Source organism: Pseudozyma flocculosa, assembly GCF_000417875.1.
Source record: "Pseudozyma flocculosa PF-1 unplaced genomic scaffold scaffold00011, whole genome shotgun sequence".
NCBI classification, from domain to species: Eukaryota; Fungi; Basidiomycota; class Ustilaginomycetes; order Ustilaginales; family Ustilaginaceae; genus Pseudozyma; species Pseudozyma flocculosa.
In genome coordinates, this window is record NW_006920879.1 from 202295 (window position 1) to 230139 (window position 27845).

The window sequence follows — 27845 nt, forward strand, 5'->3', positions numbered from 1 at the left end:
TCTCGATTGCCACTGTAGATCCAGTCCAGCCGGTGCGCGGAGACAGAAGACAGGAGAAAGGAGAGAACAGGGGAGATCTACAGCACGACCTCGGGGATGCTCTCCTTGGACGTGCCGAGCTTGGGCAGACGGACGTAGACGTCGGTCGAATGGCCGTCGAGGCTGCGCAGGCTGAGCGAGCCACCGAAAAAGTCGCAGTAGACCTTGGCCATGGGCAGCCCTAGGCCCGTCTCGACCTGGACCGTGTGCAGCGCCGCGGGCCCGGTACCCTCGTACGCCCTCCGCTGCAGCGGCGAGAGGACCGATGCCGGTCCGCCGCTCGAAGCAGACGGGTTCGTAGAGCCAGATGAGGATGGTGTGGAGGATGAAGATGGCGAAGACGAGATGGACGAGGCGGAGGCTGCAGATGCGGCCATCTGCTCGGTGACGGTCCCCTTGAACTTGCCCACTCGCCTGAGCGCGTGGAACTGGTCCCTCGTCGGCGTTGGCCTGGTTGTCGCTGCATCGAAGCCCGCAGCGTCTTCGGCGGCGGAGGCGCTGCTGTCGACTGAAGAAGAAGAGGGCGACTGGAGGCGCTCAGTGGCTATCCTCGTTGCCTCGCCCTCGAGCTCGAGTCTGCGCCGGACGTTGCTAAAGGAGCACAGCGCGTCGATCAGCGAGTCGGGCGAGAGCGGAGCCGATGCGGGGCCGACGAGCGACGACGAAGGTAGCGTATCGTGGCCCGTCTGCGAGCCCGCCATCCCACCAGCGGAGCCGACGCCGCCCCGCGCAGAGTAGCTCGGTGACGGGTCCATGCTCATCGTGTGCGGGCCCGCCCCTGCGTAATCTGGCGATGAATACGAGCCTGAGCCGTATGCAGCATGCCTCGCGGCTGCATCGTAGCCGCCTACGTGGCCCGTCTCGGGGAACGGGATGGGGTACTGCGGTCCCGTCGAGGGCCCCGCCAAGCCGCTCGGGATCGAGAGCTGCTCAATGAGGTCTGGCAGGCCTCCTCCGGCTGTCGGGAGCAACGAGGTGTGGCGGTTTGTGTCAGTTCTGAGCAGGCCGTGGGCGGACGGTGGCTTTAATCTATCAGAAGGTGATCATGCACTCACAATCGGAGATGCGAATGATGAGATCCTCTGCCGGCGGCCCTTCGACGATCGTAACTCGAACCACTGCCGCGGAAAGGAGGGGGGAACAAGTGGACGTCAGAGATCGGACAGACGTCGACATGAGGCTGGGAAAGATCCGGACTCACCACCAGCATCCTCGCGTCCTGCGTGTTGCCGGATCGTGGATCGGATGGCGTTCTTCAACAGCTCAAAGATGATGTACTGGGCGGTGAGGAAGGAGAGGGTAGACATGTCAGATTGTCGATCATCAGAGGACCCACGGGAAGCTCAGCTGAGCTTCGCCGGCGGCGCCCTACCCACCTCGAGGTGCTCGGGTATGTAGGCGAATCTCGCATTGAGGTCGCCGTCGATGCGGATCTCTGGAACGCGGTCGGGGGAGATGCCTTCGGTCCCTGCGAATACCTCGGTCAGCAGCTTGACGCCCTTGCGCACGACGCTGGCCACGCTGAGGTGCGTGTAGATGATGCCGACGTGGTTGTCGCTGAGGTCCTCGTGGGCGCTGTCGCCGCCGCCGTCGTCGTCGTTGCGGCGTACGGGCTCGTTGAAGAAGTGGAAGGGGTCGTCGAGGGCCTCGCTGAGGGCGATGTGCTGTTCCGCCAGCACCCTCCGCGAGATGCGGGAGCGGAGCATGCGCTCCATGAACTTGTCGAGCTGGTGGGGCGGGAGGTGGTGCGAGGACTCGACGATGCCGATGGTGAGCGAGGGGATGATGGTGAGGTGGTCGTCGAGGAGGCCCTTGAGGAGGTTGCAGAAGCGCTCGTTGTCGTCCATGTCGCGGATGGGGGGCAGGCGGCGCAGCGTCTCGAATGCGGACCAGTACTTGTTGTAGACGTTTTCGAGGTGCTGGTTGGTCATGACGACAAAGGGCAACGCCTGGAGGTCGCGGATGCGGTGGGCGATGCGTACGGGAAGCTCCTGTCGGACGTAGGCAGCGCTCTTGAGGATCTTTTCGCGGTCCTTGCCGAGGGTCTTGCCAAAGAAGATGAGCTGGCGGAGCGTCATGCGGGTGGCGGGCCGCGCTGCCCAGGTCTCGAGGACCTTGTTGAGGTAAAAGTGGCGTCCGAGGTCGGCCTCGCTCTCGGCGCCGGCCGAGCCCGAGAGGCCGCCGGGGCGTGTGCCCGGTGCTCTGGCGGGCGTAGGAGAGGTGTGGAAGGAGTGTGACGTAGCTGGAAGCGATGGTGATCTGCCGGCGGTCGATGCAATGTGCGGTAGAGACGAGGAGCGGCTAGCGGGGGCGATGGTCGACGGTAGGCTGCCGTGCCTGGACGAAGCAGCGGCGAGGCGGCCACACGCCCGCCTCATTGTTGGTCGCATCGGAGGTGGGCCGAGGCGAGACGAGGCCCGCAGTTCGGTGTGCTGATAGACGGCAGGCGTGTGTCGACAGGGGTGACCGGAGATGGCGATGCTGGCTGTTGACGTGAAGCTCGAGGGCGATGGTGGTGATGGTGGTGGTGGTGGCAGCGGGTGGTTGGTGCCTTTGGGCGAGCGGGCCTCCACTCGAGGCACGACACCGAGGCTTTGGGGCTGTTGGCCCCTCCGCCCTTTTCCCTTCGGGCGTCGGTCGGCCGTCAGAATGGCGCCGAGGGGCGCGGCGGGCGGCACCCCCGCAAAATCCGACTTTCTGGCATCCCCCCGACCAAGCGGCCCTCGCGCTTCCTGGCCAACACCCGGCTGACTCTGGTCCGCACCACACGTCGACTACTGATGGCGACGCCCGGCCTCGAGTCTTCTCCTTGCTAGACGCCCTTCTGGTCGTGTCGTGTGCTTCGACGGCAGCAACGAATGTGCTAAACGTCTTTGGAAAAGATGCTGCACCTACGTCGATGTAGTTCGCGCTCTTTTGCGGGCTTCGCGAGCCAGGCCCGTCCTTGGGCACCCTTCTTCCTCGCCTGGCTGCCCGAGACGCTCAGCACGGTTGGACACCAAAGTCTCCCTGGACGCCTTTGCATCCCCGTTCCTCATGGCCCAGCCGTCTATCAGGAACGTGGTGCCCGAGTCACAAGATGCAGTCCATGGGCATCCACCGTCATGAATACCACCACCGATCGACCCACCCTGGGAAGATTCGGGCCGGATCCTACCGGGTCGAGTGCAGCCCCGCGTCTGTTGGACCCCACTTCGGGCCAGGAGTGTGGGCGAAAGCACAGCCACACCCACACGATCTCAGCCTTGCCACGGCCGGCTACCCGGCTCTCGCCAGTCGACCGCTTGTCGACGAGGGAGCAGCTGCAACGTACCCGGATCGCGTTCTGAACACTTGCCGACTCGTCGACCCACATCAGCTGGACTTTGATCGTGCTCATATCAGTCTGAAAGGAAAGAGATTGTCAACGAGCCGGTCAATCTTCGGAACTTGTGGTCCGAAGATCGATGTTGGTGGGGAGCGTGTCAAGCCGCTGGTTTGCTTGGCTGGGGGGCCCGGAGGCTAGACCTCTAGAGGCGGCATCGACCTGGCGGATCGTACCCATGCCCAATCATGGGAGAAAGGCTTATAAGCAGCACGTCGAGCAGCAGCAATCCAGACAGAGCTCTTCTAGACCTCCGACCCCCTCTTTGGTGCACACAAGCAGACTCCTAGCGATCACGAAACCCTCCTGTTCCTCGACGTAGGTACCGTCCTCGGCTCCCTGGCTGCACACAGCAACAAACGACGAAGGTGTCACTCGTCCTCCAACTGACGCCCGCCTCCTCTTTTACCGCCCTGCTTTCCTTGCCGCTTGCTCGACGAATCAGCATGAAGTTCCTCGCCGTCCTCGGTTCGGCCATCGCCACCGTCCTCGTCGCCACAGCGGGCTCGACGATGGCAGCCGGGCCCGTCACCTTCACCTTTGCCTCGGACGACGGCCTGGCCTACTGCCAGGTCAAGGACCCAAGCTTCAGGATCAAGCACTCGGTCTACAAGGGCTGCATCAAGGACGGATACAGGCACTGGACCTGCCTCGACATGGAGCCGGACTTTCTCTGCGACCAGTGCGGCTTCTACCCCTCCAACTACTGCTTCAACCCCACCTAGCCTGGCCATCCTCTCATTCAAGATCGGCCAGACATGCTTCTCCTAAGCCCCGGCAGCCATGGACCCGCCACGCCTGTACCGCAGATGTGGAAGAGACCCTGCTGCAATGGACGCTTGACCCACGCTCTCCTGTCCGTCTGCGCACAGCCATGATCGGGTCACCATTGCAAACGATCGCGTGGAAAAAAGAGGACAAAGTGGGGTATGGCTACAGGGATACAAGCAATAGATGGAATGCGGTGTAGGCGGATGGCCGGAAGAGAAAGTGCAAGGGTCATGATAAGCCAGGTCCAGATGGCGGCTCGTAGAAGCAGAGCGAAACAGAGCAGAGCAGAGCGAATCAGGGCGGGTGCGGCCACGCACGGGCTCGCAATCCGGGCACGGACGCCGGCGCTGCCACGCTAGACGGCCGCCGTGGCGCTGCCGGCAAAGTTGCACCGGGACAGATCCTCGTCCTCATCGACGACCGACCAGTTGTTGCTGCCCGATCGCGGTAGCGCCTCTTGCCGCTGCTGCTGAAGCTGCTGCTGCTGTTCAGTCTCGCTCGGCTCGTCCTCGGTCTCGGTCTCGGTGTCGGCCTCGGGAACCGCGCCGGCGAAGCGCAGTCCATCCTTCCAGCCGTGGATCCGAGAAATGCGCTCGCCCTCGGCCGGCCCGCTGCCGTCCTCGGCGAGCTCTGCGATCGAGTTGGAAGACGAGATGGACCGGATCGAGCAGATGCCGTCGTCGACCATGCCATCGCCGAGGCGTCGCTTCGATGCCGACGCAGACGACGACGCTGCCAGGTTGGCCAGGCACGTCTCGAGCGACATCGACGGCGCACGCCGGTACTTTTTCCCTGGCTCGCGCCGCACCGCCTCCTCGACGGGCGCAGCCGCGTTCGGCCGAGGGTGGATCAGCGTCGTCGCATCGCTGTGCACCGATGTGGCGACCGAGATGCTCGACGGGATGCGACCGGCGGTGTCCATCTCCTCGCCCGCTGCGGCCTGCGCAACCGGCCACCGCGGCGGGCCCATCTCGCCCCACTTGCTGATACGGCCCGGCGACATCACAGGCACAGCTTGCGCGTATGCCGCGGCGGGTGCTGCGCCGTCGGCTCCTTTTGCCGCTGCGGTGGCCAGGTGCGCCCTGAGGTTTCCAGAGGGGCGCGGACGGAAGCTCTCTCGCGGAACCTGCACGGGCACCTTCTTTGGCTGCATCGAGCTGCCGGTGACGTTGCGGGATCCGTACCCGCTATCGGTCGACTGCGACGCAAAGTTGCGCGTCGACGTCTTTGGCGGCGATGAGGGCATCGGGATGCGCGACGGGCTGGTGGCGGCGTGGGACGACTGGTTGCTGAAGTTGCGGTACGACGACATCGACGTCCCCGGGCGACCGACGGTGCTCGGCTGCCTGACTGCCGATGATGCTTGCCTCATCGACGTCACCCGCGACGGGGGCCCTGCCGTGGTCCTGGGCGTCTTGGTGGCCAAGCCCGTCGAGGCAGCCGGTCCAACCCTGGGCGTCTTGGTGGCCAAGCCCGTCGAGGCAGCCGGTCCAACCCTGGCCTTCTTGGTCGTCGTCGCCGTCGACAGGCTCGGCGTGATGGGCCGCAGCGGAGTCTGGGCCACACTGCCGCGGCCAGAGCCTATCGCGGGCGTGCGACCCAGCGCACTTTGAGCCCTCGTCTGCGGCGTGGGGCCCGACGCGGTTCCCGGCCGCGGTCTCTTGCGGTTCTGATTCTCCTTTGACCCCTCGATCTGGTCCAGCAGCTCGTCGAGGTATCGCACGCCGTTGATCGTGAAGGGCTCGCCATGCTCCTGCTCCCAGGCTGGGATGACTTTCTGCAGCTCGGACTCCATCTGCCGTCGGACAGGAGACAGCGTCAGAGAGAGGGGAAGGTCGTTAGTTGCAAGGCTCCTGCCGTGCCGGGCGCTCGAGGGCGGGTCTACTCACCCTCGGTTTCTGGACCTTGACCCGCTTCCGCATCTTTTCCTCCCTCAGCAACCTTCCTGGGTCACCTCTGCTTCCTCGGCCCAGCAGCCGCGCGCCATCCGCGGCGCTCTCGGCCAGCTGCCTCTCGTCGTCGAGCAGCTCCTTGTACTTGCCGATGACCTTGAGCACGGGCGCCTTGGTCCGCACCTGTTCGGTGAGATAGTCGATCATCTGCTCGTGGGACGCCAGGATCTCGTCCGTCGGCAACGGCTCGTCGTGGTCGGGCGCGCCCTCCGGGCTGACGTCGATAAAATAGGGCGGGAAGGACGCCTCGCGCTCCTCGGGCGTGAGGAAGAGGGCATCCCAGAGCGTCGCGATCCTCTCGCGGGTCTTGAGAATGAAGAGCGACATGTGCTGCGCCTTGAGCGCCCGCATCTTGTCGAGCTCGGATTGGTACTGGTGTCACGATCGGGGAAAGAGCATGAGGGACCGCAAGTCAGCATCGGCCGCGATCGCCGGCGGACCGGGTCACATCCTTGCGCGTGCAGCACTCACCGATGCGATGACATCGAGCGTGCTCCCGCGGTGGTCCATGACAAAAGCGTCCATCTCCTCTTCGGGCACATCGAACTTGGCCCACAGCTCTGCGAGCTCGTCGTAGAGGTTCTGGATCAACGCCTCCCTTCTGTGCTTTTCCGCCTCCAGCCAGCCGACCCTTCGGGCAGCCAGATCGAGGTTGGCCTCCGAAGGGTCCATCTGGTGGTTTGGGAGCGCCAGCGTGGCATTTGCGGAGGACGGGGTGGTCCGCGAGGGCAGGCGAAAGGCCATCTCGCCGCTGTGCTTGGCCGGGCGGCCGCCAAACGAGGCGCGCGTCGGCGTGCTCTCGAGCACCTCGATATCCCTCGCGGTGCGGTCGCCGTCGTCGGCGCCGTCCTGCTCTTCGCCTTCCGTCGAGGCAAACTCGCCTTCGAAGATCCCGGCATCGTTGTACAACGGGCGCAGCTGGAGATGCGCAAGGACCGCGCGATCAAAGGAGACGGGAGCCCCGCCGCAGTCGAGATCGTCTGGCGAGCGAGAATCTCCGAAGACGCCCTCATCGCCGAGGTCGAGTGGACGACAGGGCTCGAGAACCAGCTCGGTCCAGAGGCGGGTGATTTCGTGCAGGCTGTTGCGAAGCCGCTCGATCCTCTGGTTGACCTCCTTCGAGCACCGAATGATCTCGGCCTCGATGGCCGAGATGCACGACTGAGAGACGTCCTTGAGCTCGCTCAGGGAGCCTGGTCCGGACGACGGTGGAGCCGCGCGCGGTGGCGTCCGTACGTAGGTGCCGAGCAGCGGTCGATAGGTCTCGAGCTTGTTCAACAGGCGCTCGACATGCGCCTCCTTGGACGTGTAGAGCGCCTTGATTCTCTGCCGATCCGAGGAGAGCTGGCTCTTGCGTTGGAGCAGTGGCTTTGAGATTTGGCATGCGCGGAGCAGGATGGGAGCAAAGCCAGGTGGGCTCGGGTCAGCGGCGGAACGACATGAGGGTGTACAACGTCCGTCAGGCTCTCACCAATTTTGCCAGCTCCGCTGCGTCCAGCGTCAGGCCACACGAGCTGTAGCTCGAGCTCGACGAGGACGACGATGCGTTCGAGAAGATGCGCCTGCCTGCTGCTGTGTTGTTGGGCTGCGTCGCGCTGTTGTCGCCCAGCGCCGAACGCAGGTGGGCTATGTCGTCGTGGATCGCGTCGCACTCGGCCTTGAGGCCTTGGGCCTCGCCTTCCACCTTTGCGATCTGGCCATCGACTGCGCCCTTGAGCGCCTGGTGAAGCAGCTCGAGAGCATCCTGAAGCGCGTTGGGCGGATGTCCGATCTCGGCGTGGAGCGAGGAGAGGCGGTCGGTGGACTGAGAGAGGAGCGCTGTGAGCGCCGCTACGTCCATGTTGTCGACCGGAAGAGAGGCAGAGCACGAGTGTGGCAAGCCACAGTGGCAGTGGTTGTGGTTGTGGTCGTGGAGCGGAGAAGAGCGCAGTGGTGCAGGGCAGAGCAGTAGAGACGATTCGAAAGGGATGTAGGGGAATGGGCTGCTGCTGCTACTCCCGGCGCTCCATGGCCCAGGGGTTCGTGGGCCGGCGATGGCGCGTCGGATGAGAGGGGTTGGCGTTGGCTGCGGACGGTCTGCGCTTCGCAATGCGGCGCGGCGTGAAGGCGATGAGGGGATCCGGAGAGGTGGCCTGGCGGTGGTGGCGGCGCCGGTGGTGATGGATGATGGTGGAGGCTCGATGTTGGTGTGCTTTGCCCGGGCAGGCAGGCCTCGGCGCGCGCGCGCTCGGCGCGTCCTGGCGGCTGCCTGCCTATCGTGGCAGGTTAGGCACCAGGCTGGCTGGCGTGGCTTTGCCCTTGGAGCTTTGTGTTGCTCTCCCGCCTGCTTCGGTTTCGGTTCAGGGTGGGTCACGTGCAGGACTCGGGCGCTCGGTCGGATCCAGCCGCTCGCTGGCTGGTCGGTGCTCGGTGCGCCCCCTTGAGACGACGCAGGCCTCAAGCAGGCGATGTCGATCAGCGGCCAGGCTCCACTCAAGCAAGTGAGCATGGCGCCTCGCCTGCTTGCCGTCGCCGGATGGATCGTGGACCTTGTCGAGGTGGCGAGCGGCCACAGCAAGCAGATGTGCAGATCAGCGAGCGAGCGGGCGAGGCGTGTGCTGCCAGGCCGGCCTGCAGGGGAGATTTATGCGGGCCCTGCTGTTTGGCAGGCTGTTTGGCAGGCGGGCGGAAATCCAAAACGCGAGAGGTGGACGGCGCGCCTCCTCGCCGACGCCGCTGGCCGCTGTCGTCGTCGTCGTGTCTCTTTGGGGCGATTCATCATCCCGACACCATCCCTCTGACTTCTCACCATCTCTTTCTTCCGCCGCGCAGCGCACCATAGACATCGGAATCGGCCGGTGCCCCTGCAAGTTTCGCCGCAGATGCCGAGCGTGCCGACGGGCACAAGCTGATGCGCACGGCTTTGTTATCGGCTCGGCCCCGCCCCTTCCCGCGTCCACTTTCACCCCCGGCAATACCGAGGAACCGGATAGGGCCCAGCCGCCGCCACCATTTCCAGAATCGCTGCTGCTCACGCCATGTCGAACGTGCCAGATTCTGGCTCCATCGACGCTCCGCAGCCTTCGTCGGAACCAGAGGAGCAACAGCAGCAGCAGCAGTCGCACGAGGAGCCAGGAACGCACTCCCCTCGCGCGTCTACGCCTCTTGGACCGCATCCTCAGTCGCCGCCCAAGAAGCCACCATCTCCGATACCCGCCGAAACATCCGCAACATCCTTCGTTGACCATGGCGCCGCCGACGCCGCGACAGAAACGTCGAGCGCGACCGAGCCGAACTCTTCGCCTCCGCTCGGGGCTGTCCGCCAGGATTCCAGCTTGCAGGGGCTCGGCATCAACTTAGACACAGGCGCCCCTGCCAGCACCGCATCGATAACTACCCCAGCAGGCTCGCTCGAGAGCGGGAACGCCGAAGAGCATGGCGACGATGCGGGCGCGGACCGAGCGGCCAAGGACGAGGCCGACGCGAGAAAGGCCGCGATACAGCCTGCGGTCGCGTCGTCGGTGCCAGACTGGATGACCGACGAGCTCGACGAGTCCTGGCGGGAAGCCAGCCAGAGCAACAGCCTGTCGAATGCAGCCGCCATCAACGAAGGGCCTGCAACGCAGTCAGCAAACACAGACCTGCCAGTCGCGGCCCCCGGGCCTACATCTGCGGCGCTGCAAGAACAGGCTACGGCGACCATCCCGACGCTCGGATCGGTGCGGCTTCCGACGTCGGGCCTAGGGTCCCGCTCTGTCTCGACGGTGGGAGGCTTCTTTGATGCCCGCGAGTCACTCGGCCGCAGCGGCATGCGTTCGAGCGCCCTGTTGCAGGGCGATAGCGCTGGCTACCGGAGGTCGAGACTTGGCATGGAACGCTCCCTGACCGACACAGAGCTGCAAGCCGGGCCGTCGACGCCTTCGAAGCGCGTGCCGAGCCACGCCGTGAGAAGGACTGTGCGGACCGGCGAGGATCAGGAAGGAGACGACGACGACAACAGCGGCGGCGGCGACCGAGGTGCGCACGGTGGGACCGAGGACCGCGCCGGCTCGAGATCGCCGTCCTCGGCGCCAGAGGACTTTGAGAGCGCCCGCGGGTCGCTCATCGAGCGCTCGAGGCGCCACGCCGAGACCAGCGCCTCTGATGATGGCAGGGGCACCTTTATCCACCGAGCAGACGTCTCGTCGCTGCCGCCAATTTTGAGGCCTGCATGGCAAAAGGCTCAGGACCGAGACGGCGACCCGCACAGCCCAAAGAAGAAGGGGGGAATGTCGGCCATTGGGGGAGACATGTTCACGCCCATGAAGCTACAGACCATGTTCCGGACACCGACGCCGCCACAGCGACCGCCAATGACGACGACTTCGGACCATGCGCCGGACGAGACGCCGCGCCCGAGGGACGACATCGAAAGGACGCCCAGGATGAAAGGCGGTGCTCTTGCCGACGACGATCGAGCGCCACCAGCACAGATCACACCTGCGCCTCAGGCAGGCGAGACGTCGGGACGGACCGGCCTCGAGGCTAAGCTGCCCTCGGCCGCCTTCACTTTCCGCACGCCACAGGCGGGCACTGCCCTGTCGGCAACGCCGAGGCTAGATCCTGCCACTCCCGCGGCAGCAGTGCCCGGCCAACCTCGGGCAGCTCGAGCCTCGGCCAGACCTGCTTCGGCCGCCGCTGCCTTCGTCCACGGCGGCACCAGTCCGCTCCCTCCAGTCGCCAGCCACCAGATGCTGTCGGCCCCCTCGACGCCGCACACGCCGATGCGGCTGTTCAAGTTCAACTACGAGGACGTGGCGACCCGCGCTCGCCTCGAGATGCTCGTCAACCGCAACGGCACATCCGCCGGCGACACGATGGGCGGAGGCGAGACGGAGCGGGAACGCAAGCGGCTGCGGCTCGACGTCAAGCCCCGCAAGGTCATCAGCGGCGACCTTATGGCCATGCGTTCCGACGCGCTTCCGACGGCGACGCTGCCCAGTTCCCCAGAGGCAGGCAAGGCCACGCGCGATGGCCGTCCGTCGGCCGTGGATGTGCCTCAATCCGATCCAAAGGTTCTGCGCGCGACGGGCACGGGGTCGTCGAGGGCGGAGAAGCCTGCCGTCCAGCCTGCTGCCATCCAGCCTGCTATGCCTTCTCCGTCCAAGTCGGTTTTGCTGCCTCCGATCGTCGACTATGTCAAGGAGGCGCCCGTCTACATGTCCGCCCTCCAGCAGCAGATGGTGAGGAGTGTATCCGACATTACGGCCAGCTCCCGGGCGTGGGTCACCGATGAGGACAACGGCGGCGGTGCAAGCGGCAGCAGCGGCGGAAACGACGAAAGCGACCGCGACCTCAGCGCTGAGCACGACGCCCGGCTCGCACTGCATCGGCATGCGGACGACAGGCAAGAGCTCCTCCCATTCCACCAGGGCTCGGTCCAGGTCATCTCACCGCTCAGGGAAACGCGGTCGCCGAACCGCCGGTGGAGACAGCGCCGCTCGGCCGTGCGGCACGCTCGCGATGCGGATGCCACCGAGGATATTTCGTCTACCACTCGATCTCTGGCCTCTCGATCGCCGTCCGGCAGCCCTCTGCGCCTCTCGACGAGACGCCTGCCGCAAAATTCCTCGTTCAACCAGGCGTCGATCCGCGGCGGCGAGGATGGCAACGACGGCGTCGACGAAGCAAGCATGCCCCCAATGTCATCGACGGTCAGGTCACGCAAGAGCTGGGTCTCTGCCTCGCAGGCGGTCAACGGCCTCCGCAAGGAGGAGTCGCCTCGGAAGCTGCTACGCCGCTACAGCGCAGCCGCCCAGGCCGAGGAGGAGGTCATGGACGAAGGCGAAGACCGCCTGTTCCTGCATTACAGAGACACGGCGCTCGGTGGCAGCTCCGGACCAGATCCGAACCGCCACTGGAGCGACGAGTCGTTCCAGCGGGAGCTCAAGATCAAGGAGCTCGAGGAAAAGCTGGCTCGCCGAGCCGCTGAAAAGAGGCGCGCCGATCGCAGCGAGAGCCGCAGCTGGAGTCGCGAGAGCGAGGCGGTCGCAGCCGGGGCGTCCGAGGGGCAGAGGCCCTTCTCTCGGCCGCAGTACATTACCTTGCACGAGCCGACCCTGGAGGATGCCAACAACGTCCCGGACGACAGGGGAGTACGGGTGCGTCGCTCCGACGAACACCACGACGACCAGTCGGATACATGGGAGGACGACCCTGCCGAGGCCGCGGAGGCCGGCGCTACTCGGAGGGTGCAGGACGGCATCGTCCTCTACGATTCCGAGCGGGTATCGATGTCCGAGCCAGCCGCGCCGCCGACGCGAACCCTTCGCAGCGTCGTTTCCGAGGCTCAGCTTCGACCCTCTGCCGATGCATACGGCGTGAGGAGGGGCTACCAAACATGGCAGGAAGCGGGGCCCTCCCGCCAGGAATGGCAGGAGCGTGCGCAACCGTCACTGCAGCCGCAGCGGCACCGGCAGCAGCACAGCGTCGACTTTGCCGGACCGCGCCATCCATCGACTGCGAGCGTCGGAGCCAAGCCGAATTTCGCATCGTCTTCAAGATACCTGTCTTCGGGCTACGGCGATGACGAGGGTTGCCGCGGCGAGCGAACCGTGTCGTCCAACACGCTGGTCGACGACCGGAACCGGGAGTCCTACGACAGCCGCGTCAACCTCAATGCCAGTATCCGCAGCACCCTGGCTCTCGGGGCCGATCCCAGCGCGATCGTCAACAGCCTAGGTGGCGCCACAATCACGCGCAAGGGAAGCATGCTCAACATCAGCCAGATCCCGGACGAGGAAGTCGAGCAGCTCGGCGGCGAAAATCTGCGCTACGACAGAGAAAGGAATCGCTGGATCAAGGTGTCCAAGAAGCCCTCGTCGGAGAGCCTCAGGGGTCAGGCCAGCGCGGTGGCGACAGAGTCTGCCAACGATCTCGGCGACACAGCCAGGGGTCGGGGCTCTGCGTTTGGGCGGCGCAGCACCACTCGCACGCCCGTCGAGCCCATGATACCCGAGGCTTCGATTGAGACCTCGCAGGCAGGGATGCTGCAAGAGACGTCGTCGGGCGCACAAAGCCGGGCGCAGGCGAGATCAGGCCAACACGGCAATCCAGCTGTCCTTCCGTCTGCAGGATTCACGAGCGCGGCTGTCGAGAACAGCATCGCACAGGACGGCAGGCTAAGCGACAGCAGTGACCCTTTCAAGGACTTCGAGAGCTTCGGACAAAGCACCACGGCGGCGGACCACAGCGTCGCAGAGGCACGACCGCAAAGCAAGGCGGATTCCACGGCGGAGGACAGGCATGCGAGCACTGCTCCTGATCCGAGCGCTGGGATGCGTCAACAGCCGCCCATCGAAAAGACCGTGCGGAAGCCGACGCAGAGGCCGAACCTGACTCCCGCCGCTTCGCAGCCTGCCCTTCCAACATACTCGACGCCCTTGGCGAGCCAGGCCCGCGTCGTCTCCGGACCACCGGCCTTCCACTCAGTGCAGCGGCCGATCAATACGATGCCGAGGGCGCAGTCCGCGCTGCGCAACGTCGTCACCTACAGCCCGGACGTCACGATGCGTAGCAGCGGAAGCGCGACGACTGCTGAAGGCGGCACCGTCGAAGTGCGAGCGCCGGAAGCAAGCTCAGCGCAGGAGCGCGATGCCGTTCAGACGCAGCGCCAAGTGCAACCTCCGGCGGATGCCCAACACGAGGCTCGCCAAAGCAGAGCCGGCGATCTGGCAGCTGCTCCGCCAACTACGCGAGCGCAGCGCACCGAGCGCAACCTGGCCGAGCGCAATTTGACCGAGGCAGCCGGTCGGCACGATCTGCACCCGGCGACACCTGAGCGGCGCAACACGGCGCCAGCCGCCAGCTACCTCACGCCGCCGAGGTCGATCCTCAAGCCATCGCCCTCCTCGCACACTGCTGCAGGCCAGAACTCGAGGTCGGGCGACCTCTACCGTGCATCGCCGAATCCAGCGAGTGCGAACAGGACCATCAGCTTCGCAGAAGCTCACACACTGCACCGGTATGAGGGGCCACAGTCGGCACGGCATCACCGAGACAATCAGCTCGCTGCCGCCACCGATGCAGACGCTAGCGACCTGAGCCAGAGCATGGATGTGGACTGGAGCGAGGAAGCGGACGACGACGACGACGACGACCGGACCGCCCGGCAAGGTGCTTACGGCCGCGAGCGCTGGACCGCACCGCAGGCTGCCGACGGACCGACCTCGACCATGAACCGCACCGACGCCATCTCGCGAGCCCTTCAGCAGCTGGCCGACCTGACGTTGCAGTCCGAGGCAGGTCCCAAACCGGCAGCTAAGCCGTACAATGCCGGGACGCCCTCGACGAAACGGCGGATACCCTCACACACGGCTGCCGGGGATGCGGCCGATGGGCGGTCACCCTGGTCATACGCCGCCCTCCGCCGGCCTCGCAAGGTGCGGGACCCGTACCGGTACGACGACGATGAGGACGGAGAGGCGGTCGACGACACCTACGACGAGCTGCGGGGCTACCCGGACATGACGTTGCTGACCGACGCTTCGTTCAACGTGGCGCACGATAAGATCCTCGAGGTCATCACCGACGTCGAGCCATGGGAGCCCGGGTGGGAGCAGCTCCAGGCGATCGATATGAGCGGGCGTCGGGTGGAGTCGTGCTTGCGGCTGAAGGAGTTTCTGCCCAGCCTCGAGGAGGTCAAGCTGGACCGCAACGAGCTGGCCTACCTGACGGGTTTGCCGCCCAGCGTGCGGAACCTGTCTATCAGCCGGAACCGCATCACGCAGCTCGCCTCCTTTGGCCAGCTCCTCAACCTCGAGAGGCTCGACATCAGCCACAACCAGATCGAGACCCTCAGCCACCTCGAGTGCTTGAAGCACCTCCACACGCTCATCGCCGATCACGTCCACGTGTCGTCGTTGGACGGCATCAACCGCCTTCCCGGCCTGGTTCACCTGAGTCTGTCCGGCAACCTGCTGAGGGGCGTCAACCTGGAGCGGACCGCATGGCGGGATCTCGAGACGCTCAACCTCTCGCACAACGCTCTGATCACAGTGCGCGGCCTCGGCACGCTCCGGCGGCTGAGGTCGCTCAACCTCGATCACAACCGACTTTCGCGCGTCGACTTGGAACCCTCGATGCCAAAGCTGCGCGCGATGCGGATCAGCGGCAACCCTTCGCTCACCAGCCTGGACGTTTTGCCGGCGAGGAAGCTGCGCACCCTCTACGCCGACTACTGCGCGCTCGACTCGATCCAGAATCTCGAGAGCCTGACGCGGCTCGACAACCTCAGCATGCGCCAGCAGGTCGAGGCGCGCGTCGTCTGGCCGGCCCGCCACCTGCGCGACACGCGCCGCCTGTTCTTCTCGGGCAACGCGTTCCCGCAGGGGCTCGATTTTGAGGCGCTGCCGAGCGCCGCCTCTGCCACTTCGCCACCCGAGCTGCAGCTGCGTCGGCAACCGGCACCGATGGTCCGCTTCCTCAACCTCGTCTACCTCGAGCTGGCGGCGTGCCAGCTAACGGCGCTGCCCGTCGAGCTACCGGAGCTGGCGCCCAACCTGCGGTCGCTCAACCTCGACCACAACCTCATCTCGACGCTGCCGCCTCTCGCGGGAATGCAGCGTCTCAAGAGGCTCAGCGTCGTTGGGTGCCGCATCAAGAAGTCCAAGTCGATCATCAAGGCGATTCGCGGGCTCGACGAGCTGCAGGTCATTGACACGCGCACCAACCCTTGCACCCTGGGCCTCTACCCTCCGCTCATGATCCCAGCCGGCGCCCTGGATCCGGCTCGTCCAGGTGGGCAGGGCTACAGCAGCCCCTCGGTCGCAGCGGCCCACCTCCCTCCCGTGCCCAGCCCCGCCGTCGTTCAGCCAGATCGCGCCAGGCACGACGCCAAGCGCGCCGAGAGCGACAGGCGCGCCGCCGAACGGCAGGCGGAAAAGTCGTATTTCCACAAGCGTCAACCCCCGCTTGTCGATCCGGCGCTCTACGACGACGATGACGAAGACGGCGAGGATCGTGGTTATGGCTACGACGACGACGACGACCGCATCTCTGCAGCTGGTGGTCATGGCGAGACGAAGGTAGACGAGCGCGGAAGGGCAGTGACGCAGCCCAGCGTCACGGCCCTGTTCCTTGCCGCCGACCAGCGTTTCTACGGCACGCTCCCTGCCGGATTCCAGGAGAAGCGCGCGCTCCACCGCGGCCTCATGGCCATGAGCTGCGCCCGCCTCAGCTGGGTCGACGGCCTCTTTATCGAGGAGGAGGAAGTCCTGAGGGCCGAGGAGATCGTCTATGCCCAGCAGCGCGGTCAGGCCGAGGGGCGGTGAACGGCCCCAGCTGCCATTTAGACCGCGACCGGCTCGAGGGCGGCGATTTCTTGCCATTGCTTGGTCAATGAGACGTGCATCCCAAATCCACTCCTCCTTGTACTCCCCTCGACAGTCGTGTAGCCTGCTGCTATCCCTCTACGAACTCTGCCTGCTACGAAGAATGTACTTGTACCGATCTCGCTGTTCCCCAACGATGCCCTGTACCGCTTTAGAACCACGCAGCCCGTTGGCAGCGCCTCGAGAGCGCCTCACAGCGTTCTGACGCTCCTCATCTGCGTCGCCGCGTCTTCGACGTCGTCGTCCGCCTCGGCCTCATCGTTTGCCTCGTTGCGAAGGCAGTTGTCGAGGTAGGCCCTCAGCTTGAATGCGAGCGACGAGACGCCGCCCTTTTTGTGGCACACGACGCTGCACAGCGCCACGATGATCTCCTCGGCGAGCAGCGTATCCTTTGCCCTGCGCAGGAGCGTGTCGAGGTGGCGCGCATCCCGACGCTGCGACTCGGCAGAGTCCGGCGCGGTGCCGCAAGCCTCTCCGGACAGGGTCGCGTCGACGAGGCGGGCATCGATGACGCCGCCGTTGAGCACTAGTCGGGCGAGTTCGTTGCGTCGTCGTCTCGGCGCCGATTGCAGCGCCAGCACCGCCAGCGCCTTGATTAGCTGGTCCAGGGCGAGCTTCAGCTCCTCGTCGCCGTCGACCGTGGCAGCCATCTTGGTGAGGGCAAAGGCGCAGGGCAGGAGGCCGCGCCAGTGTGGGCCTCGGTTGGCCAGGAACATGGCGAGGCTTTCGACCGCCAGCCTCCACTGGCCCATCTCGACGCTCAGCTGCCCCATCGACAGCGCCGTACCGGGGCAGATGGTCCAGTTCTGGAGCTTGAGCCGGTCGTTGTTGACCACCAGCAGATCGTTGGCTGGGTCCCGGACGACAAGGTTGCGGAAGCCACGATCGAGGTCGCCGGCTCCTCGGCGCACTTCTGTGTAGGCGACGTTGAGCAAGCCCAGGGCGATGCTGCGGACAGGGTGGTTGGACAGATGGTAGAGGCTGTCGTGCGACGGGCCCGAGTCAGGGGGCCTTTCGAGTCGGGCCGTCCAGGTTTCGACGCTGATGTCTGCGCCAAAGCTGGCAGGGTCCCACGCCGCAGAAGTCGGCTGGGACTGCAGCTTGGCCAGGCTCAGGACACTGCGTAGCCCAGCGTCGAGGAGCTCTTTGGTGGGTCCCTTGACATCACCCGTTGCCCTCTTGGTGGCCTTGGTCTTGGTCGCCGGCTTCGCGGGATCCGTAAGCTCGGAAGAGCGCGGCGGACGAGGGAACGGGTCGAGTGGGTTTGCAGTCTCGATATCGAGCCGTAGTGGCAGGTCCATCGAGTATAGGAAGGAGGTAGCGTACGCAAGGGCGAGGTCGAACCGGCCGGTCGAGTAGAGGTAGTCGATGGTCCATTCTGTTGCAGGAGCGCGAAGAAGCGTGGTCGCACGAGTCAGCTATCAATCTTGTCAGGCTCTCGGCGCCGAAGCAGCGCAGTCTCTCGCTCACCCTGGTCGAGCGACTGGCGCTTGTTCTCTATCCGCGCTCGCCTCAGCTCGGTCGGAGATGGGACGCGGAAGCGCGCCACATCGACTTTGCCGTTGGCATCGCGGAGCGAGGACGACGACGGCAGGTACCATGCCTCGTCCTCGATCTTGACGGTATAGTCCCTGCGTGCGCGCTGGAAAGCAGCTTCGAGCCTGGCTGCTTTCGGATCGACGGGGGCGTCGTCGGTCGCTGCTGGCGAGGTGCTCTCGCCGATGCTGAGCGTGATGTCAAAGTTGCCAAAGAGGCCATCCTCGACGTTGGACAGGTCGACCTGGTCCGCCTCTGTCGTTGCCGGCGGCGCAGGCGTAAGTCTGGGTGGTTCCATGGTAGCAGCTTCGGTATGAATGAGAGGGAGAAGGGGAAGGAAGGGGTCGTCGGTCGTTGCCGTGGTCGAGTCGAGTCAAAGTGGTCGTGGTCGTAGCCGTCCGCGTGGTGGAGGCGAGGCCAGGAAGAAAGGTGCAGCAGGCTGCCTGCAACTCAAATTTCCCGATGGGCACCGAAATTCATGAATCGGAAGAGTTTTCCCGATCGTGATCCGGCTGGCTCGTGCGAGGTTGAGCTTGCGTGGCAGGCCGGCCTGCTTTGCTGAGTGAAGCCGAGCCAGGCCAGGGCAGGCCGGCCACAGCCGTGTTCAGGGTCCGAGGGGCGGGCAGCGGGGGCCCACCCTGCTAGAGAGCAGGTGTTGCTGGGGGCTGTGGCGAGCCTCTGACATCCGCTGTTCCGGGGCTTTGCCGTCATCACACCACCATCATCTCCCTCGCCCCTCGCCCCTGGCTTGAACTTCGGAGTCGTTGCCGACACAGAACGCGGGCTCAACGGCTGGCTTCCGATCCGTTCTCCTCTGCCCGCCTCGGCCTTATCCGACTCGACGTCGCTCGTTGAATCGCTCGCTCGCTAGCCCGTCCGCCTGTCCCGCCATGCGTTGGACGCTGTCGGCAGTGGCAGCCGCTGCCTCTGCGGCGCTGCTGCTTTCGGCCGCCACAGCAACCTTTGGACACGCTGCAGGCATCAACGGATCCAACCCTGCCTACATAGACTACTACCGAAATGGCCTTGTCAGCAAGCTCTCGGATCGCCCACCCAACTGCCCGCCATGCCCCGAGCCCGACTGCTTCAACTGCCAGCTGCCCGCCTACGACTGCGCCCAGTTTGGCGATTGCAATCAGTATGACGGGACGTGCTCATGCCCCACAGGTTTCGGCGGTCAGGACTGCCTCTCTCCGTTGTGCGGTAGTCCCGCTGACGGCAAGGAGCGCTACCCGCGGCGCCCCGACGAGGAGCGATGCCAGTGCTCCGAGGGCTGGGACGGCCTCAACTGCAACGTGTGCAAGACCGATGCGGCCTGCGCGGACATGACGCTCGGAGGCGAGAGGCTTGGAGAGAACGGCACCTGCTACGACGGAGGCTTCACCATCAAGCAGTCGTTCCAGGAGTGCGACGTCACCAACCGCAAAATCACCGACATGCTGCCGGACCGCAAGCCCCAGGTCACGTTCAGCTGCCTCAAGGACGACGAGACATGCAACTTTCAGTTTTGGATCGGAGGCCGCGAGAGCTTTTATTGCGGGCTCGACCGCTGCACCGAGACGCTCGACATGCAGCCGGGCTCCAACCGCACCCGGCACACGTGCGAAAAGGTGCGCTGCAGCTGCATCCCCGGACGCATGCTCTGCGGAGAGTCGGGCAGCATCGACATCTCCGAGTTCCTCTCTGAAGAGATCAAGGGGCCCGGCTCAATGACCTGCAAGACCGACGGCTCCGGCGCGCGCAAGTGCCGCTTCGAGGAGCCCGGCATGAACTCGCTCATATCGGACGTCTTTGGCGACGAGGCCATCTTCCTCAGCTGCGGCTCGGGCGAGTGCGTCCACTATAGCCAGGTGCCCGGCTACGAGGCGCCCATCGCACCCAAGCGGCCCATTGTCTGGGTCATTGTCAGCGCCATCAGCGCCATCGTTGTCGTCGTGCTCACCGTCGGCATGCTCTGGGCCCTCGGACGCCATTACAAGGACGACGACCTCCGCCTCGGCGCAGTCCGCCTGCCCCAGGAGGAGGCCGACCTGATGAAGGATCACATCCCTGCTGCGCTCCACTGGGAGAACATCGGGTACCGCGTCGGCCAAAAGGCGTTGCTGCAGGGCATCGACGGATCCGTCCAGCCGGGTCAGGTCATGGCCATCGTCGGCGCGAGCGGCGCTGGCAAGACGACCTTCCTCGACCTTCTCGCGCGGCGCGACAAGCGCGGCGTCACGTCGGGCACCGTCCTCGTCAATGGCCGCCAGCTCAGCGACTCAGACTTTAAGCGCGTCGTCGGCTTCGTCGACCAGGAGGACCTCCTGATGGAGACGCTCACCGTCTACGAGACCGTTCTCTACTCGGCGCTGCTGCGGTTGCCGCGCGACATGTCTCTGGAGGCCAAGAAGTTCCGCACCCTCGAGACGATGCAGGAGCTCGGCATCCTCGGGATCAAGGACAGCCGCATCGGCGGCAGCAGCTTCTCGGCCGGCGGCAGCAAGGAGGGTCGCGGCATCAGCGGTGGCGAGAAGCGCCGCGTCTCGATCGCCTGCGAGCTGGTCACCAGCCCCAGCATCCTCTTCTGCGACGAACCCACTAGCGGCCTCGACGCCTACAACGCCTACAACGTCGTCCAGTCGCTCGTGACGCTGGCCCGCACCTACAACCGCACCGTTGTCTTTTCCATCCACCAGCCTCGCTCCAACATCGTGGCGCTCTTTGACAGGCTGCTGCTGCTGGCCGAAGGTCGGACCGTCTACTCGGGCCCCTTCACCGAGTGCGCTGGGTATTTCGAGCGTGTCGGGCACCCTTGCCCTTCTGGCTTCAACATCGCCGACTTCCTGATCGACCTCACGGCACGACGTTCCGTGACCGGCGCAGCGGCCAACGGCGAGAGCGGCGCGATCGTCGGCGATGACGAAGACGACGACACGACAGCGCAGGACACTTCGTCCTCCGCGCGGCCCTCGTACTCGTCCACACCTGGGCGCGACGAAGAAGCAGGCACAGCCACCGACACGCAGGACTCGACGGAGCTTCAGACGCGGCCGTCGTCGCTCCAGGATGGCGATGGCAGCGTTGGAGGCACGCTGCGCAAGAGGACCAGCCGCCTCGCCGATGGCCTCCGCAACGCCTTCACCAACGGCAATGGGAACGGCAGCGACGTCGCCATGCCTAAGTTAAGCAGCCGCCGCCTCTCGAAGCTGGTCCACGAGTTTGCCAAGAGTGACATCGCGCGTCGCAATGCCGGCGAGATGGATGCGTTCCTGGGCCGCACCAGCGAAGAGGCCGACGGCGCGGCGACGGGGCCCGCTCCGGTCAATGACCTGCCAGACATCTCCAGGCAGAATCGCCTCCACAAGTCGTTCAAGAAGGCGAGCCTGTGGACCCAATTCACCATCCTCAGTGGCAGGGCCTTCAAGAACCTCTACCGCGACCCGATCCTCATGTTTGCGCACTTTGCCCTGGCGATCCTGCTGGCGTGTGAGTTTGCCTCGGTCGTTTGTTCGCGCAGATGCCGTAGTGCTCCGACTGACCCTACCCTGCTGCTTCCAATCTTGCCGATCTTCGTTCCACCGTCACAGTGTTCTGCGGAGTCCTCTACCGGGGCATCACCAACGACATCTCGGGCTTCCAGAATCGCCTCGGCCTCTTCTTCTTTGTGCTATCGTTGTTCGCCTTCAGCACGCTCACCTCGCTCACCGTCTTTGCCAACGAGCGAGCCCTGTTTGTCCGGGAGCGGAGCAACGGATACTACTCGCCGCTGACCTACTTTACCTCCAAGGTGAGTTCTCTGTCCGATCGTGCATCCAGCGGATGATCCATGGCCGCGTCCGTCTCGTCGTGCTGACGGCATCCTCTTCTTCATGCGACGACCACCCGCCAGCTCCTATTCGACATCCTGCCGCTGCGGATCATCCCGCCATTCCTGTTCGGTGGCTGCGTCTACTTCCTCGTTGGGCTGGTGCCGGGCGTGGCCGAGTTCTGGAAGTTCATCTTGACCCTGGTGCTCTTCTCGCTCGCGGCGTCGTCGGCCGTCTTTTTCATCTCGATCGCCATCAAGGACACGGGGCTCGCCAACCTGGTGGGCAGCCTGACGATGCTCTTCAGCCTGCTCTTTGCCGGCCTGCTCATCAACCGCGACCGGATCCCAGGGTACCTGCGGTGGCTGCAGCACCTCAGCTTCTTCCACGCCGCCTACGAGGCGCTGATTGTCAACGAGTTGAGGAGTGAGTGCCGGTCAGGTAGATGGATTCAAATCCCGCCTCGGACTGTTTATGCTGACCTGGTTCCTTCTTTTGCCGCCGCCGCCGGTGCTGACTGCGACAGATCTGAGCCTCAAGGAGCACAAGTACGGCATCGACATCGAGGTGCCGGCGGCCAGCGTCATTTCGACATTTGGCTTCAACTCGCAGGCCTTCTGGTGGCCCGACATTGCCACGCTCGCCATCCAGTTCTCGGTCCTGGTCGGCCTATCGCTCCTCTGGCTCGTCCTCTTTGTCAAGGAGAGGAAGTGAGGCCAGGCTGGTGGCCCTCGGCCTTTCCCCCCCGGCGATGGACGTGGCCAGACTCTGAATGTACTCCTCGTCTCCTGGTGCCCTCGGTCTGCCTTCGCAAATGCTCAGACCCATGCTCGTATGCGGCGCGGTCCGGACCGGAAGGTTTGGTGTGTCGTTGCTTCGATGCCCTGGGTCATGCTCGGTCGGACGATGAGTTTCGCCGTCTTAGAGTCCGACCCTGTATCGATGGCAGGAATCATGTCGTTACGCCTTCATCCGCCCATGGGCATCGGGTGGTCGTCTAACAGACGCCGTTCTGCCGTACGCCTCGGAGGCCGATCTCGGCCAGTTGAAAGCAGGGAAACACATGTATGCGCCGTACGGTCGGAGGGCGTCGATGCACGGATCGACCATGCGGCAGCGGTCATTTTTTCTTTTTGCTCTCGTCGCCCGCACGGCGCCGTTGTGTGCAGGATCGGATGCGAGGACGTCTTCGATGTGCAGGTCTGACAATACGCGACGACGCCTACCTAGGCCTGGGGGAGCTGAGGAGCGATGGCAAAACGAAGGACCGAGAGGCAGGCTAGCGGTAGAAAAGCAGGCAGGCACGCCAGAGGCCTGGACGTCGTCTGGTGGCAACGCGAAGTGGAGATCTCGTCAACCGGATGGAAAAAGTCGCAGCATCGTATCATATGCATGTGCATGGTGGCCTGCCTGTCTGCCTGCTTGCTTGCAAGAGGCCAGGCGGGTTTGTGCCCCACAATCACGTCCTGCGTCTGCTGCCATGACCCGTACCGCGTGCAAAGTCGCAGGGAGATACAGTTTCGGTCCGAGCCGTCGTCGTGTGCGGATGCACCTCGATCTCGACCGACACACGTACTAGCTCTAAGCCTAAGCCCGGACAACCCCCGCTTCTAAGAATAGCAGGCCAGGCGGGGAAGTGACGTCGCCCTGCCCTGTCCCGTCCTGTCATGTCCTGGTCGGTCTTTGCGATCTCGCCGTCACTTCCGTCGTTGACTTGTCGTTGCAGCGACAGGACCTCGGCGGCGCATTGCTATATTGAAACAATCGTGTGGAAGCGTTGGACCTCCTTTGCAGCCCTCTCATCCTGCCATGATAGATGAGATGTAGGGTGAAGAGAGCAGAGACAAGGCGCCAGGGGGGTTGCACCTGCCGGATTTCTTGGACGGCCTGGCCTCGTGCGCGCGTCTCGAAGTTCGCTCCGAGAACTGAAGAGAGATCGGTCGATGGCAGAGCGAGGCAAAGCAAGGCGGGACGCGACGTGCGATCCGAGCTCAATCGCGAGAGCGGAGGCAGCAGTGAATGAAGTAGTGATCGCGGCGAGCCGTGCTCTTCAATCAGCAGCGTATCGCAAGGGACCCCGCCCCGCTCCCCTGGCAGCAGAATGCGGCGCTGCTCGAGAGGGCGCTCGTCACCGCGTCCCATGAGCTAGCCCTTGCCTGCGCCTCTCTGACGCCCTCGACGGAGGTCTCAGATGTACCGGTTTTGAGATCGGCGTCGCATAAAACGCCTCTGACCGCCGCCGCCGCCACAAATCAAGCAAAAATCTGCCCTCTTTCCTCGCCGCGCTGACCAACGACGGCGGCGGCGCAACGTCGACTCCCGGCCCGGCCTGCCTGGCATGAGCGACGGCCTTCTGGCTTTCACGACACAAGTGCGGGGCTTGATCCCCCGTCTGTTACATAAATATGGAGTCGGTTGCTCGTATATGGCCGTGCAGACATCTGATGGTTTCGGCAACGAAGCTAGACGAAGCCCTACAGTACCCGATCTATTCGTGCGGCCCAAGCGTTACATATGATCCCTTTCGCTATTGTATGATTGGCTGGCGAAGCGCCGCTTTGCTTTTGGCACTCTCTCTCTGTTCGACCTTGCGCGCGAGAAGGCTGCTGACGGCGGGCCAGTGAAGGCAAGGCAGCTTTTGATGGGCCTTGCCGTCTCTGAGCGAGGCTTTGCTTGCTCTGCTCTCGTCCTTGCCAGCACGTCAGACGGCTCCATAGCGCAACCGTTGCGGCGCACTCGGGGAAGCGCGAGGTCTCACTTTGAGCACACGACGGATACTGCCGTGCTCTTTGCTTGTTTGTCCGGAGAGAAGACAAAGGTATAGAATCGCTGGGAGCATCCGATGCCGTACGTCGGGCGATCAGCCATCGCGATGTCTGCCGAGCCACTCTCCCTGCACTCGATCTTGGCCACTTTTGCCGGTTTCGTCGGATGGGCGCCGTCCTCTTGCCTGTGTACGGCAAGTCCCGCTCCTCTGCTTGCTTGCTTGCTTGCTTGGCGTCGTGCCGAAATCCGAGACATGAAGATGTAGCTGGGCGCAGGCAGGCGGCTCAGAGCCGTGCGTCCGTGTGGTCTTCCCGCTCGCCTACGACTCAACTCCGACGGTGGATTCGACAGCAACGGCATGCTGAGCGAGGATGAGCGGCAACGCAGGCGACGACGTGCGGCGGGGACGGGACGGGTACTGTATGTATAGGCAGCGGCAGGCGCTTTGGATGGTTGGCCCAGTGGCCAGGCGTACGACAACGTGCACGGATATCGACGGCCAGCAACAATGATCGACCTTTTGCTGCTCTACTGTACATACCGTAGCAGCTGGCATCAATGCGGGAAGTGGGCGCTGCGGAAGGTGGGTGCCAGCAGGTCGCCGGTAGCGCCGTTCCCATCAACGAAAGCGAAGACGCCAGATGGAGTCAGAGCACTAAGTGTCGGGCAAGAGCAAGCAAAAGTCGAACATCGAGCTGCGTGAGGCCTAGGTGGTCGCAACAGCCAAAGGGTCCGCGGGGCCACCCGGTCACCTCGGCCAGTCCCCGTCCTCGTGGTCCCCAAGCAAGCAAGGAAGCCAGCAAGCAAGCAAAAGCAGCAAGCGGCAAGCAGCAGTTGACCGTGTCTCGGCAAGGACGACGACGTGCAGCTCCTGCCTGCGTCTCGCGAGAAGAAGCGGACAGGCCGAAACCCCGCTTGTGGGCAATCACGGACTTAAAGCGCAGCAGCAGTAGACTGAGCGCAGCGAGACCAACACCAAACCGCACCGCGCGGGGGCCAAGCTACCTAGGAAGGCCAGGTCTTCGGCTGGTGCCGATACAGCACGACCACCAGATGAGGCGCCGAAGTGCAAAGACCGGCGGTTCCGTCGGAGGCTCGACGACACCAAGACGTCCTCGCCCTCGCGTCGGCATCGGCATCGGCTTCGTACGGGTGCGCTGCCTGGACTTATGTTGAGCGAGGGAGCAAGGCCGGGCCAGGACAGCAGCTGCGCACGCGGGCGACAAGCAGGGCCACAGCGGCTCACAGGTATCCGCAAGGGTCCGATGCCGGTAGTGCATCCAGTGAGGAGGGGAGGGTGCAAAAGACGAGAGAGGGAGAGTGAGAGCCAACACCTTAGGCAACCCACGACCCTTTCGTCAGGGAGTCGCGGCCATCGCCCTCCCTTCTCCGCAAGGCAGAACGGGCGAACGAGACCTGCCTGCAAGGCAAGAGCAAGCAGGTCGACCGTCGGAACAGAGGGGCTGACCGAACTCGACCATGCCTATGTAGCCTGCATGACGAGCGAGGGCCCTTGATACTGGGCCCAGCCTCGAGGCAACGAAGTCCGACCCGTCCCACCGCATGCTTCCATTCACCGTCAGTGCCGCACGTCTCCGCTGCGGGTCCAGCTCGAGCAAGCCGCAGACGGACACCCAGCCTATCATTTCCTTCTTGCTTCTCTGCCAGCCCCTCGCCTAGCGGGAAACCTCTGCGTTGACAGAAACGCAAAGCAGCGCAAAGCGAAGCAGAGCAGACAAGCCAGCATGCCAACCGGCCACGCTGCTTGATCGCCTCTTTTCACAGCATCAGTCGGGCAGAGGTCGGGTCGTCGGGAGGAGAGAGCCGAAGATTAAGGCCAACGAACACCTAGGCCACGGCCGGCAACGAGAAGCACGCGTGCGAGCGACGGCGGCAGGGATGCCGGTGCATGGTCGCCAGGCGACAAGGACCATCGTCCACAGTCCCTTGGTGCCCGTCTGCCTGCCTGCTCAGTCCGTCCTCTGTCGGCTGCTTCGGCTGTTTCTTCTATGTTCGCTCCGACGATTCGTTCAACAAACGACGGTGGCGACGACGCCGACCGCCAGGCAGCAGCAACACACGCCCTACAGCTGTTCCAGGCAGCGCGGGGTGGGGCAGCTGTTGGCGCTCTTCTCGTTTGCCTGTCTGCCTGCCTGTAGCGTGTCTGTCCGACAGGGGCACACAAGGAGTGCCCAGTGGATCCTATACATGGTACCTACGAGGCCGCCCGTGTCCCCGATAAAGGACGGTAGTTGCGGCGTATGGAAGGCTCATCCTTTCAGCCCCCGCCGGCGTCCCGCCCGTGCATGCCGTGTACGAGCAGGCAAGGTTGCTACACGGAAGTGGAGCACAATCCTGTCGTGGGCTGTCTCGACTGGCGGTCCAGCTACAGCCGGGCGACCGCAACTGGCGCGGCCCGCTCTTGGTGACGACGACAGCATGTTGATCAAGAAAGCCGCGGGCCGGGTGCCGCAGCACTTTGACCGTCGTCGAATCTATCTCGGCCTGGGCGGGGACAGAGGTGGCGCTTGGCAATACCTCGTTTCGGCGTCTACATACGCTGGACTGTCACGACGTTTGGCACAGGTGGTGTGGGCTTCTCATTGTCGCCGGAGGTTTGTCCTTGGGTCGAGGGCGGGAAACTAGCAAGAGTGTCAGCTGCTCGACCATCTGGCCGGGAGAGAAGCCGATTTAAGAGCAGATCACGGCGGGAGGATCGATTCACTTCTCACTCACACTGCACCGCTTGACTGCCCTCGTGCTCGTCAGGAGAAAGGTCTTTCTCGGTTGGCAAGCGGGCAAACAGTTAGGCAGGGTGCACAGACATCTAGCAACATGGCAGGAAGGCGAGGCAGACGTGCAGCAACCGGACAGCGCGAGAAACGCACGTACGTACTGCCGCTCAGCCTGGGCAGGCACCGACCTGGCCATGCTAGAGCCTCTGTCTGCCCTGCCGCCTGTGGGACAGCGATTACTCTGTACCCCATGGTGTGCGCTGCCTAGGGGCGCCCACAATTGACTAGCTAGCGCTGTGGACTGTGGTCAAAGGCAGGCAAGCGAAGCAGTACCCCGAAAACCAAAGGAAGGCGAGCGTGAGGAGAAAGTCGGCCGCATAAAGTGACGGCCGTGGACCGTTGCCGTTGTTGAACTTGGCTGGCGTACGTGGGACGACGACGGCCTCGCGTGTGGCATGGCTCGATGGCCCAGCACCGGTCGTTGCGAAGCGGCCGATGGCGACGGGCGTGCTCTTGTGGACAGCGGACTGCGCGACTGCGGCGGC

At 64.4% G+C, this 27845-nt stretch overlaps 6 protein-coding genes across 6 annotated transcripts; 3 read left to right on the forward strand and 3 right to left on the reverse strand.

Moving 5' to 3' along the window:
• Positions 1–77: 77 nt before the first annotated feature.
• PFL1_03564 (uncharacterized protein) lies at positions 78–2417 on the reverse strand (the record flags this gene model as incomplete). The annotated part of the gene is made up of 4 exons (XM_007881084.1): positions 78–997; positions 1095–1157; positions 1241–1316; positions 1416–2417. 4 exons carry the CDS (start codon positions 2415–2417, stop codon positions 78–80), a joined length of 2061 nt encoding a protein of 686 aa, XP_007879275.1.
• A 1432-nt stretch (positions 2418–3849) lies between these two features.
• PFL1_03565 (uncharacterized protein) lies at positions 3850–4128 on the forward strand (the record flags this gene model as incomplete). The annotated part of the gene is made up of 2 exons (XM_007881085.1): positions 3850–3871; positions 3905–4128. 2 exons carry the CDS (start codon positions 3850–3852, stop codon positions 4126–4128), a joined length of 246 nt encoding a protein of 81 aa, XP_007879276.1.
• Positions 4129–4529: 401 nt separating this feature from the next.
• On the reverse strand, positions 4530–7966 carry PFL1_03566 (uncharacterized protein; the record flags this gene model as incomplete). The annotated part of the gene is made up of 4 exons (XM_007881086.1): positions 4530–5969; positions 6064–6498; positions 6598–7494; positions 7598–7966. The coding sequence occupies 4 exons, from the start codon at positions 7964–7966 to the stop codon at positions 4530–4532; spliced, it is 3141 nt and encodes a 1046-aa protein (XP_007879277.1).
• Positions 7967–9143: 1177 nt separating this feature from the next.
• PFL1_03567 (uncharacterized protein) lies at positions 9144–16415 on the forward strand (the record flags this gene model as incomplete). Its single annotated transcript, XM_007881087.1, has 1 exon — positions 9144–16415. One exon carries the CDS (start codon positions 9144–9146, stop codon positions 16413–16415), a length of 7272 nt encoding a protein of 2423 aa, XP_007879278.1.
• A 251-nt stretch (positions 16416–16666) lies between these two features.
• On the reverse strand, positions 16667–18309 carry PFL1_03568 (uncharacterized protein; the record flags this gene model as incomplete). Its single annotated transcript, XM_007881088.1, has 2 exons — positions 16667–17853; positions 17946–18309. 2 exons carry the CDS (start codon positions 18307–18309, stop codon positions 16667–16669), a joined length of 1551 nt encoding a protein of 516 aa, XP_007879279.1.
• Positions 18310–18901: 592 nt separating this feature from the next.
• Positions 18902–22513, forward strand: PFL1_03569 (uncharacterized protein; the record flags this gene model as incomplete). The annotated part of the gene is made up of 4 exons (XM_007881089.1): positions 18902–21479; positions 21581–21780; positions 21883–22225; positions 22326–22513. 4 exons carry the CDS (start codon positions 18902–18904, stop codon positions 22511–22513), a joined length of 3309 nt encoding a protein of 1102 aa, XP_007879280.1.
• Positions 22514–27845: the final 5332 nt, after the last annotated feature.